General features: G+C 43.4%; 1 protein-coding gene across 1 annotated transcript; it reads left to right on the forward strand.

Annotated features, from left to right (window-relative positions):
- Window positions 1-280: 280 nt before the first annotated feature.
- On the forward strand, window positions 281-7079 carry EIF3F (eukaryotic translation initiation factor 3 subunit F). The gene is made up of 8 exons (XM_016147411.2): window positions 281-688; window positions 3126-3196; window positions 3434-3513; window positions 3945-4082; window positions 5367-5458; window positions 5906-6042; window positions 6181-6294; window positions 6849-7079. Exons 1-8 carry the CDS (start codon window positions 301-303, stop codon window positions 6924-6926), a joined length of 1098 nt encoding a protein of 365 aa, XP_016002897.2. The 5' UTR covers window positions 281-300; the 3' UTR covers window positions 6927-7079.
- Window positions 7080-12425: the final 5346 nt, after the last annotated feature.

Raw genomic sequence — 12425 nt, forward strand, 5'->3', positions numbered from 1 at the left:
AAAACACGATTTGCGACCCTTACACAGCTCTCTGGCTCCATCTGGCGGAGTGAGTTGTTTCTCTTCTCCTAGCCCGGTCCTAAGTTTATTCGGAACTATTTAGCTCAGTCTCACTGAGTGCGCACCCGAACAAGATCAAAGAGCACAAACTCAGAGCCCAAAACTGTAGTGCCGTGAGAAGCGTCATCAGTAACCAATAGGCATAAAGGTCTTGTTCACGTGGTGCGTATTCAGCCTATGGTGCTCCTAATATTTTCTAGCTTACTCCTTTCCGTTCCAAGCTCCTTCTCTCTCGACAAGATGGCCACACCGGCGGTACCGGCGAGTGCTCCTCCCGCCACTCCAACCCCAGCCCCGGCTATTGCTCCAGCCTCAGCTCCAGCCCCGGCCCCAACTTCAGCGCCAGCGCCAGCTCCGGCTCCAGCGCCGGTTCCAGCTCCAACTCCAGCCCCATCCTCATCCCCAGACCCCGCGGCAGCGGCGGCTACAGCCGCGGCTCCAGGCCAGACCCCGGCCTCAGCGCCAGCCCCAGCACAGACCCCGGCGCAGTCGCTGGCTGGGCCCGCTCTACCAGGCCCCTTCCCCGGCGGCCGTGTGGTCAGGCTGCATCCGGTCATTTTGGCCTCCATCGTGGACAGCTACGAGCGACGCAACGAGGGCGCAGCCAGAGTTATCGGGACCTTGCTGGGTGAGTGGTGAGGAAAAACTGACGTTCTCTTCTACCTCTCACCTCCCCCTTAACTTACACCCCTTTCTTCTCGTCCCCATTGATCTCTTACTTATTTCTTCATCTGGCTTTTCTGCTGAGACTAATCCTCCCAAGGAACTTGAACTTTCTTGCCTGATTGTTGTCACTTTGGGCAACTTTGGGCAACATAAGATGTATAAGGAGTAGTTAGGTATTAAGTATTGTGTGCCGAATGATTTACATTTTAACTTTCCTGATAGCATTTCATATCAGGTATGTTCAGTTCCAGTCTACCAAAAATGAGTTCAAACGCTGACTAGGAAGTCAAAGACGCTTGATTCCCTAAGCCCGGTGACCACGTTTTCCTCCCCCTTATCTACTGGCTAAATGTCTTTATTTTCTAGGTGTTAACAAAGAAGTTCCTAGCCAGCTGGCTAAAGGGACATCTGTTAAAAGATTTCCCACTCAACAAATAAACCGGTTTGGCAGGAACCCATTTAGGGTTTCAATAGTATTCTGCTTTCATAAATGTGTAAGCCTGATCCTCTGTCCTTCTCATGCAGTAGATCCTGTCTCTGATTCTCCATTTGGACACAACAGTTGTATTAGCTATTTATGATATTGCTTAACTTTCAAATAAAAAATAACCTTTTCCCTACCCATGTTCCAAATTTAGGGAATAGATGTTTTATATTAAAGTAATTTGTAAAACTTATAACCACTAATAAGAAATTACTGATAATATATCCTTTTCTCTGAGTACTGTTGGTCCCATCAAATTCATTTTCACTCCATTTTAGGCACTATTTTAGAACCCTTTGTGAATCCATTCCAGTTGCATGTATCATTTCTCTTTCTTATTCTTGAACACATAATAGTCTTTCTACCATAGAAGACAATTGAGGTATTACAAAGAGGACACGATTTGTAGGCAGACTCCACCAAACATATGCCCTAAACACGCACATTCTCCCTCTTTTTTTCTTTGAGTTTAGCATTTTACAGAAACTTCAATTAATCCATTATCTTCCAAACATTGCCATGTGCCACAAGTGCCTTCCCTGCTCTTCCTTATTTGTTTGTTTCTTTTTTTTTTTTTTCTTCCTTATTTGTTTCTTTAAGTTACACTCATCTTCCAGGTTCCTAGGAAAAGTGTTCAGTATTGGTCCTTCATCCCATACTTCCACCCTCACCCACATTCTTAACCTCCCAAAGTATGATAGCATACTGTGACTGCGCCCTGCTTTGAGCTTCTGTAATAAATGATTTTTGCATCACTGACTTGGCACTCGACAAATACTAATTTACTCTTTCAGCTGCACTGTCAGATTTTCCAAACTCACTGAAGTTATTTACCCGAAGAAACAATTCTCCACCCAAGGTTTGTGCTAAGTACTCCAAATATTACAATTACCTAATAAAACCAACTGTAAATTAGATCTTCAGATCCCCTTCAAGACAGGGATCAGGTGTTACTGAGGCAGTGCTTCCAAAGAATGAAGCATGGGTTCTGCTTGCTAGGAACTTATACAAGTTTCCTCAGACATTAATTCATGAAACATATTTTATTCGGTTAAATGAAGTCACTGGTGTTTCTTAAGTATCATAAAACTCTTAGATACTAGAATCCAAAGTGATAAAATGAGCTCTACTCTAATCCTAAAGATGAAGACATATTCTTGTATGAAAACCATTAGAAGATAATGTGATAAATGCTCTAATAGAAGGATGTCATAGTGCCATGGAAAATATAGAAGACTTAACTATTTGAGAATCTTGTAAGTGGTCAAGTCTTTTGAATGCCGATGAGAGGTAAAATAAGAAAGAATATGTATTCATTGGGTTTGGGGACATAGTTTCAGGCAGAAACTATAGTAAAGTGGAAAGTTCATGGTAAAAGACTGACCGATGTTGAAGGTTCACAGGTAGAAGGTTTCCAGATGATGATATGGTTAAGGTTGTGACCAAGGGATCAGATGGCTGAAGGAAGGTACAGATGAAGCTCCCTAAGCTGTGTTCTCTGAGACTAGGCTGCTGTATGAGTGGTCTTCGTAGACATAATTAAAATCTTTTGGGTAGCTCTGAAAATTAAATTATAGAGAAAGCCTAGAGGCTGAAAACTGAAGGTCACAGAGTAATGGTCTGGAGTAGGACTGATAGCAGGAAGTAACAGGTAAAGGGAGACCTTGTGAAGGAAGAATAGGCCCTACTTGTTGTTCGTTAAAGGAAGGAGTTAGAAGTCACTCCAGAGTTTCAGTTTTCTGGAGAATCCTGGTCCCATCGATGCACGTGGCCGAACTTGGAGTTAATGAGTTCAGTTTTTTGTTCATTTACTTTGAGGAGACCTCTGAAAATCTGAAAGCGTTTGGGAAGTGGTTGGAGGCTGGCTTTGGGGAGCCTTAGAGTTGCATAACACATGGACAATTCTCTCTCACAGGAACTGTTGACAAGCACTCAGTGGAAGTCACCAATTGCTTTTCAGTACCACACAATGAGTCAGAAGATGAGGTGAGTGGGGATTTGAGCTGCTCCTGTGCAGTCTGTAGCTGATCTTTTGCTAGGCTCCCCTTAGGGCCCTCCCACACAACATGTTGTGCTCATAACTAGGGCTCCTGCAGTCAAAGAGCTGTGCTCTATTTGTATATACTTTACAGGCCTCTTCTGTCTATTGGGGTGGCCTCTCATCTTTTCTATCTATTTTTTTATAGACTTCTGGCTTCTGAGCTTCCTTTTCTCTCTTCTTAGGTTGCTGTTGACATGGAATTTGCTAAGAACATGTATGAGTTGCACAAGAAAGTCTCTCCAAATGAGCTTATCCTGGGCTGGTAAGTTGGGAGGCAGCAGGGATTGGAAGGTCTCTCAGTGATTGCCAAGGCCTTTTGCTACTAAACCAGACATCGTACTCCCTTTTATGGAGACAGAGTATTGAAGATATATTACCTCAAGGAGCTATGAATTCAGTATGTTTTGCTGGTACTTTTGATCCCGTGAGGGCAAGAATATTTTTTTTGAATTGTAGCTTGTTCCAAGCAAGTGTTTTTTACGTTGCTGGTGACTTAGAATTTTTCAAGATCTCTTCAGTCAGCTTTGATTTGAGTTGATATAGTTTTCATTGTGTTTATTATTTTGGTATTTGGGTGTCACTGGGTATCACTACCATCGGGCTGTCAGGTACCTGGAGACACCCGTACCTCCATCATGTTTAGTATTGATATAACATGTAGACTTGTGTCCACAGCTATGTTTCATTTTCCAGGTATGCTACAGGCCATGACATTACTGAGCACTCTGTGTTGATCCATGAATACTACAGCCGAGAAGCCCCCAACCCCATTCACCTCACCGTGGACACGAGCCTCCAGAACGGCCGGATGAGCATCAAGGCCTATGTTAGGTGATTAGAGTCTTGGTCCACAAGGGCATAGACAGCTCTCTAGTTTATTCCATGCCTGGATGACACCCCAGCTCCACCCCAAGCAGGTTTAATCCTTCAGTGTGTGACTCACTGCTTCTTAAGGAAGCCCATTCCTCACTCTCAACAGTTGTCAATAGAAAAGTTTCACTCTGAAACAAAATCTTTCCTAGAAGTTTCCATTCACTAATCCTAGTTGTACCCCACATTTTTCCTCGTTGCTCTTAACTAATTTCAAATGACAGCCCTTTAGGTATTTGAGCAAGCAGGGGTATTCTTCAAGTCATTTTTTTCTAGAAGTTAATTCTACATGGTTCCTACAGCTGATCCTCACATGGTAATCTGGTCATGATCCTTCACCATGTTCACTGCTTCGAGTTTCTCCTTAGTCTGCCCTTATCCTTAGAACTGAGCACAGGACTCGGAGAAGTGCAGATTAAAGGATGGCTATCACTTCGGACATCTCTTAATCTAGAATTAAAATAGTTTTGGGGACCACAGCATTATAGTATCGTCACACTGAGCTTGCAGGCAGTTAAATGCTGGTTGATGGGAGAAGTTGGAAAGGGCTCTAGTGGCATGCTGAAGAATGGGTTGCTATAGGAATCAGAAGGACTCTATTCTGTTTCCAATGAAGGTATTCATTAGTTTATACACTGATTAACTTTGTGCTCTTTTTGTGTCTGACGTTGATGAAACCAGTTAACCAGTATTCAGTAAGACGCTGATGGTGGATACCAAGCCCTTATGGTCACTTGCTATACCACTAAGCTCTAGCCTTTGCCTGGTTTCTTAGACTTTCCAGATATTTCAGATGCCTCAAGATCCAGTTGGAAGTGTATAGTTGACGTAGTAAAGGCACTCACCTTTAGTGAGATGACTTATAGCACCCAATCTAATCTTGGTAAGCTAGAGTCATTTTGTTTTTTTAGGCTCAGATGAAAGGGTTAGTCCTAGAAAAGACCTGTCCTGTCTCTTCTTTCTGTGGGGGTGGATGTCTAAGCAGCCGCTCCACAGGGAAATCCAGTGTCCTGTCCTCTCATCATTGAGATTGCACAGTGTAAAGTATTGCTTCGAAGGGACCAGGCCAGGTCTGAAAGCTGAATCCCCTGTCACAGGCCAAGGGTTTGGTGTGTGGAGTGAACCAAGGGAAGAAAATTACTTGCTCCTCTGAGACCTCTGGGATTCAAGCCTACATTTCCAGCCTGGATTAGACATGGAAACTCTTTCAAGGCTAGCTGTTTACCTTGACTTCTCTCTCCCTAGCACTTTAATGGGTGTCCCTGGAAGGACCATGGGGGTGATGTTCACACCTTTGACAGTGAAATATGCGTATTATGACACTGAGCGCATTGGAGGTGAGTAATTTTCCCATGCCCTTTTTCAAGGTCTTTGGCATTTTTAATGGGAAAGGGTTGCTGTTCTCTAACAAGGGTAGAGGGGGTTGGTAGGTTAAAGAGGAACAATTGATCTAAGCTTCATGATGACTAGGAATCACAGTCATTCTCCTACATAAGTGAGATTTCGGGAATTATGTGTCAAATTGTTAGAGATGAGAAATTATCAGCACTAGAGGAGGCTACATAGCTGTTCATGTGAGACCAAAACCAGTGACTACAATACTGGGTACAGAAGTTGAGTGCTTTCAGGAGGAAGAAAAGATAATAGGGCCAGAGCAGGGGAGTTTGGGGAAGTTGACTTGAGTCCAGAGGGAGATAGGAAAGTTTGCAGGATGTTGAGAGATTGTCTTTCCTGATACGATGACTGAATTCTCTGTCCCTTTTACCCCCAATGCACTCTCACAGTTGACCTGATCATGAAGACCTGTTTTAGCCCAAACCGGGTGATCGGACTCTCAAGTGACTTGCAGCAAGTGGCAGGGTCATCGGCTCGCATCCAGGATGCCCTAAGCACAGTGTTGCAATATGCAGAAGATGTACTGGTGAGGAGGGGAAGGAAAATAAAGGAGGAGGGCATAAATCTTTACTCCATTGTCGCCGAGAGATAGGCCGGTAAATGACAGTCCTCAGTGGTGAGAATTAACTGTTCCTCATTCAGTCTTTCTTTGTTTGGTGCTTAGTCTGGAAAGGTGTCAGCTGACAATACTGTGGGCCGCTTCTTGATGAGTCTGGTTAACCAAGTACCCAAGATAATTCCTGATGACTTTGAGACCATGCTCAACAGCAATATCAACGTGAGTGCCGTCTCTAGGCTTCTGGGAGCCTGCGCCTTCCCCTACCTAGTATATACACACAGATGTGAAGAGAGTTGGTGGGACAGCCTGGAGGGGGACAGAGGAGGGAGAGCTTCCCCTTTGGCCCCTTTGCTGTCCAGGTTGGGAGGAAGGAATAGATAGTACACATGCTTGGAGATTCTCTTCCTTGATTTCATTGGCCCGGGTACCGCTAATACTGTGACTTGTCTAGATTCTAGATTGAAAGAAATGCTTAAATTCATAGGTTAATGAAAATGCAATTTGTTGTCCTCATGTGAGTTTATGGACTCCCTATAATTCTACCCATGGGTCTCAACTCAAGCACCCTTAGTCTTTATATCAATAGAGATGAGAAAGTGTTCTCAAGCATTTTCTTCCTGTCTTTTACCTTCAATTCTTGCTCACTCTCTCCCAGCTGTCATTTATCTAAGACTGTTCTCACACTCAGTGTCCATTGTAGAGCTGGCTAAGACCAACCTTTCTGCTCCCCTTCCACTCAACTCCTCACTCATCATGGCTTCTTTCTCTTCCAGGACCTGCTGATGGTGACCTACCTGGCCAATCTCACACAGTCACAGATTGCCCTCAACGAGAAACTCGTAAACTTGTGAATGGGCCCCATGCAGCACCCCTCCCATTCTGAGCCCTAACCCTGGAACTCAGAATGGAGTGAAGTAGAAATGGCTTCTTGTGGTTTGAGTCACACTGAGTCAGTCAACTGCTTGTGACTCTAAATAAACATAGCCTCGCTTTTGTTAATTCTATCTTATGTGAGTTTACTAATGGGTGGAAGAGAGAAAACTGTAGTAAAGCCCATGCAGAAAACAAGAAGTGAGTATTCTGGGTAGAAGTTGATCGTGTGTTTGGCATGACTTCTCATCAGTAGTTGCACCCACAACCAGGTCCCTTTGGCTTCACCTGACCCCAGACCAGATAGCCTTCTTAGCACACTGGTTTACAGGGGCACTTTCTCCCCACTCTTTTAACTTATGCTCAGAGCAGACTGGACCTCAAAAGAAATTGTTTTTTATCACTTCCATAGCATCTGATATGGATAGCAGTATAAAGGTTGCCTTAGGTATAGTTGGAAACGCCTAGAGAATATATGTGCAAGTGAATGAAAAGAGGAGATAAGGGGGTAGATACAGATCTCAGTCCTGGGTTGCATGAGTCCTGGGAGAAAGACAGCCTTGTCCATGGTGAGAACTAATGGTGCTTTACCAAATTTTTTCTCGTGGTTTTCAGTCTGGAAAGGTGTCCACTGACATTACGGCGAACCATTTCTTAATGGGTCATGTGGTTTCCACAGGAAATGAAAATGAGAATCCATGTAGGGAAAGTAAATGAGAGAATTAGATACCTAATCTGAACTGAAAGAGTAGAGGGTGTGGTTAATGTTTTAAAATGCTTGAGTAGTAAGATAGAGCTGTTTGCCACTATGGTTCAGGGAGGCAGAATTAGGATCTCTAAGTTAAGTTTTTCTCCATTTTAGTGTGCAAAATAGAAAAGTAAATGATCACTTGCAAAACAGAAAATGAGTGCTGGATCTGATATTTATTGAGCACCTGTTATGTTTGGGAGAACTTTTTATTCATATTACAGAGGGGGGAGTTCAGAGAAGTTGAGTACGTTACTTGAGGTTACACAATAGTGAGTGATGAAATAGGATTTGAATCCATGTCTGGATTTTATTTTCATGTGTGGCCCTCTGCTTCACAGTTTAATGGCCCACTTAATTAATAGGGCAAAAATATGACATAACAGGAGCTTATCATAGGGATTGACCAGTTCTGTTAGAGGGAGTCTGGAAATATTCTACCCAGGACATGATATCTGAGCTGGTGTTTTGTGTTATGTTTGTTTGTGTTTGTTTTACTAGGAAATCAGGAAAGGGTAGTCGAGTCAGAAGAAACAAAAAAGCAGAGAAAGGTAAAAAGCTTAACCTGCTCAGAACCAAAGAGGCATATGTAGGAGCCAGACCGTAAGGGCCCTTGGTCTGTGGAAGTTGGCGTTTTATCCTGGAAGTTGTGGGAAGGCGCTGGATAATTTTAGGCAGATTTAATCAGATTTGGATTTTGGGAAGATCACCTGGTAATAGTGTGGAGGAAGGACAGAAAGGAAAAGAAGTAGAAGCAAGGAGACGAGTCATTCAGAGGGCCACTGTGATTATTCAGAGAGACTGTGAGTGCCCAAACTAACTCAGTGGCAGTGGAGATAGTAATGAAGACTCAAATTCATGAGGATGGTATAAGGCAGCCTCAGGAGGACTTGGAGACCAATTGAAACATGGATGGTGAGAGATGGAGGGGTCCAGGATGTTGCCTGTTTCTGATAAAGGTGATCGAAGGAATGGTAGTATATGGAAACTGGCTACTCCAAAGTGGTGGGAGCAGAGAAGCTGCAGAGGTGTGGCCAGAGTCAAGGTTAGAGCGGCAGTGTGGAACCAATGGTGAAGACTTAAATGCCACAAAAGGACTGTGACTTAGTTGGTAAACTATGGGGCTGCACCAGATCTTTTGGGGGAAGGCTGAAGAATTCAGGTTATCCATTTGTTCATATAATAGTTATCAAATGCCAAACAGTATGCTAACCAAAAAGCCATAGTGCCTGCTTAGAATCTACTAGAAGGGACAGATAAGTAAAGAAGTCATTACTTTAGGAATCACAAGTGTTGGAGGTCATGGAAGGCATCTAGTCAGGAAGTGAAATCTAAGTTGGACTTGAATGAGGAAGAGACAGACTGAAAAAGAAGAGAGGAAAATAAAGCATTCTAGGCACAAAACAGTATGTGCAAAGGCTCAAAGAAAGACGATGTCAGGCATGTGGCTTCATCAGTGCTGATCCTGTGGTTCAGGAGATGTTTGTAAGGATATCTGGATGGTTTTTTTGTTTTTTGTTTCAGGCTTTGCTTATGTGTGCACCAGTTGGTTTTTACCATGAATGTTTTCACACATTCTCTATGTTACGTGGTTGTGCATGTGCTAAAAATATCTTAGACTGTGTCTGGGTGAGACGTGTTGCTTGAGTTCCATGACACCATACTCCCCTGACTTTCAACCTCCTTAACTGCTCTTTTTCAGTGCTTTTTCTTAGTCCTTCCTTCTCTGACTCTCAGTATTTCATTCTCCAGGGTTGTGTTCTGGGTCCTCTTCACTTTCTGCTCTATACTCTCTTGATTGGAAGATCTCACCAATGCCTGTGATAATTACTATATGTTAAAGATGCCCAGTCTCTAGCTCTGGCCCACAATTGAAACTGTTTTCCTGCTTCTAGACTAATTTAACAGATAAGATATGCTCATCTGGATGTCTCAAAAGCATCTTAAATTCAACTTGTTCCATAATGAACTAATTGTCTCTTCCTCCCACACAAATAACTTCCTGAATTTCCTTCCTCTGGTGATGGCACAACTATGTACCTTGTTGTCAAAACCAGAATCCTTGGATGAATCCTCAATTCTCCCCTCCTTTTCCACCATTATGCCTCAGCTAGTTTTTTACAACTCTGTCTTCAATCTTACCCTCTCTGTTAATAGTGCTATAATAAATATATATTTTGTTTTCATCCTTGGTCCTGGCACACAACATAAAACCTTAGGAATTTCTTCAGTGATGAGAGCTATAAAGATGTAAAGAGAGTCTTGTTATTGCTAACAAGCTCCTTTCGACACATCTGAGTTTATATCAAGTAAGTAATTTTGGAAAACCTCTAGTTCAGGGGCCCCTAACCACCAGGCCACAGACCGTCCACGCCACAGGCTGAACAGCAGGAAGTGAGCTGCTGGCTGGCAAGCAAGCGACGCCTCATCTGTATCTGCAGCATCTCCCCAGCACTAATGTCACCCCATCAGCTCCACCTCAGATCATTAGGCATTAGAGTCTCATAGGAGTTCCAGCCCCTGGTGCCAAGAAGGGTGGGGACCAGTGTGCTAGGTAACCGAAAGATGGGGTCTGGTTGTCAGGTGAAATGACCATGTAATGGGAGGTTGGAACTTTCTCAGCTTGGGGAGAGGAGTGGGGGGGCTGAAGGTTAAATTAATTATCAATGGCCAGTGAGTTAATCAGCCATGCCTATGTAATGAGGCCTCCATAAAAACCCAAAATGACAGAGTTTGGAGAGTTGCTGGGTTGGTGAACAAGAATGCATTCAGGAACAAGGTACATACCAGGAAGGCAGTGCACTCCAAACTCCACAGATGTGTCATACTTCCAGACTTCACTATGTGCCTCTTCCTCTGGCTGTTCATTTGTATCCTTTGTAATAAATCAGTAATGGTAAGTTAACTATTTTCCCTAGTTCTGTGAAGCACTCTAGCAAATTAAATGAAAAATCGAGAGAGTCAAGGGAAGCTCCAATTTATAACTTGTTGGTCAGAAGCACAGGTGACAACCCGGGCTTGGTGACTGGCATCTGAAGAGGATTGGGGGCCAGTGAGGGGAGGCAGTCTTGTTGGACTGAGTCCTTAGCCTTGGGATCTGACGCTATCTCCAGGTAGGTAGTGTCAGAATGGAGTTCAATTGTGGGACACTCAACTGGTGTCTGAAAATTGCGTGGTGTGGGGAAAATCACCAGCACATCTGGTCATAGAAGTGTTTGCTTTGAGAAGCGTAGAGAAAAACAGTTTTTCTATTCACCGTCTTTGAACCATCCTCACAGTGGCCACACTGCTCTTTGTAAATCTGACCAGGATATACCTCAGATGAACTATCTTCAGAGGTGTCCCATTGCTCAGGACAAAGTCCACACCTACTACAATCTGTATGGCTCATCATACCTTGCCTGACTCTAGCTCCATCGCTTACACTCCCAGCCAGGGCTCCATTTTCACTTGCTCTGCCCTTTACTAGATCTATACCCTTTTAGTTAGCTAACTACAACTCATCTTTTAGGTTTTAGTCTAAATGTTGCGTCCTCTTTGAAGGTATTCCTATACCATGATGCCATGACATTCTCCCATCAGCATTTGTCTCACCGTTTTGGGCTTGTCTATCCTTTATTAGAACACAAGCTCTACGAGAGCAGAAACTATCATCAGTAGTCATCAGAAGCCTTTGGAGAGGGACCGGAGGGATGAAGCATGCCAGATGTGAGGTTATTTGTTTTACCTATTTATTCTGCAGATATTTAGTGATGTTTAGTGTGCACCAAACAGTGTTGGACACTGGGGATATAGAAGTAGAGGAACCATGCCCTCTGTCCTCTACAGGTTTTACTGTTATGGGGAAGATGCACAAAATAAACAATTATGACCAAATGCAGTGATTGCTGTAAAAGAGAGGAACAATTCTTAAGAAGACACAAGGACATACTTAAATCTGCCTAAGAGAAGGGAATTCAGTCTTGAAGGACATTGGAATTGACTGGGCACAAAAGAAGAGCTTTAAAGGAATGAAGGTCAAAATACTCTTAATTCTACAGTGGCTCATATAGTTTTCAAGGATACAGCAGCTGAGAGGTAAGAATAGGGTTGCAATAACAGCCACAACACAGTATTTCTGCTTTCTCTGTGGGGACATCTGCCTTCTCAGATCCTTCTAAAAGTCATCAGGGGTGTCTTACAAGTTCTCCACACCTGGAGTCAAATTTTAACTAAATTTTCATAAAATTCATTGTACGTGCCAGTAACACAAGTTCTTACAGGGCTAATAAAAATTCCAGTGGTCCCCTTTTTGATGTCTCATAAAAGGGCAAACATTTGCATTTGGTGATCTAGGCTGTGATTAAGTCTTTCTCTGATGGCCCGTCTGATCTGTCCTGATCTATCTTCTGTATCACTGGGGTTTGCTGGCCCTATGCTTATGTTTCTGTTCCAGGATGAAGATCGTCAGTCTTGTAATGGTCTCTGCCTACAAGTGTTGGTCATTGTCCATGATGATGGACCACTAAATAGTCCAAGCAACAGCTCAGCTCTGTACCCAAGGTTTTCTGAGTTGTGACCACTAGAGGGTTCCCTCGCACCACTTAGAGGCTGCTCTTCACACTCGTTTAGTTCCTGAGCAGTTTTATACAGGCTTACAGAAAAATAGTCAGCTTTGGAGAGGCCAGGGTAGTGCAGAATGAATGAACAAAGCTTCTAGAGATGCTTCATTGGCCACTTTTGAGCCATATTG

This window comes from Rousettus aegyptiacus, unplaced genomic scaffold, assembly GCF_014176215.1.
Source record: "Rousettus aegyptiacus isolate mRouAeg1 unplaced genomic scaffold, mRouAeg1.p scaffold_m13_p_5, whole genome shotgun sequence".
Lineage (NCBI taxonomy): Eukaryota > Metazoa > Chordata > Mammalia > Chiroptera > Pteropodidae > Rousettus > Rousettus aegyptiacus.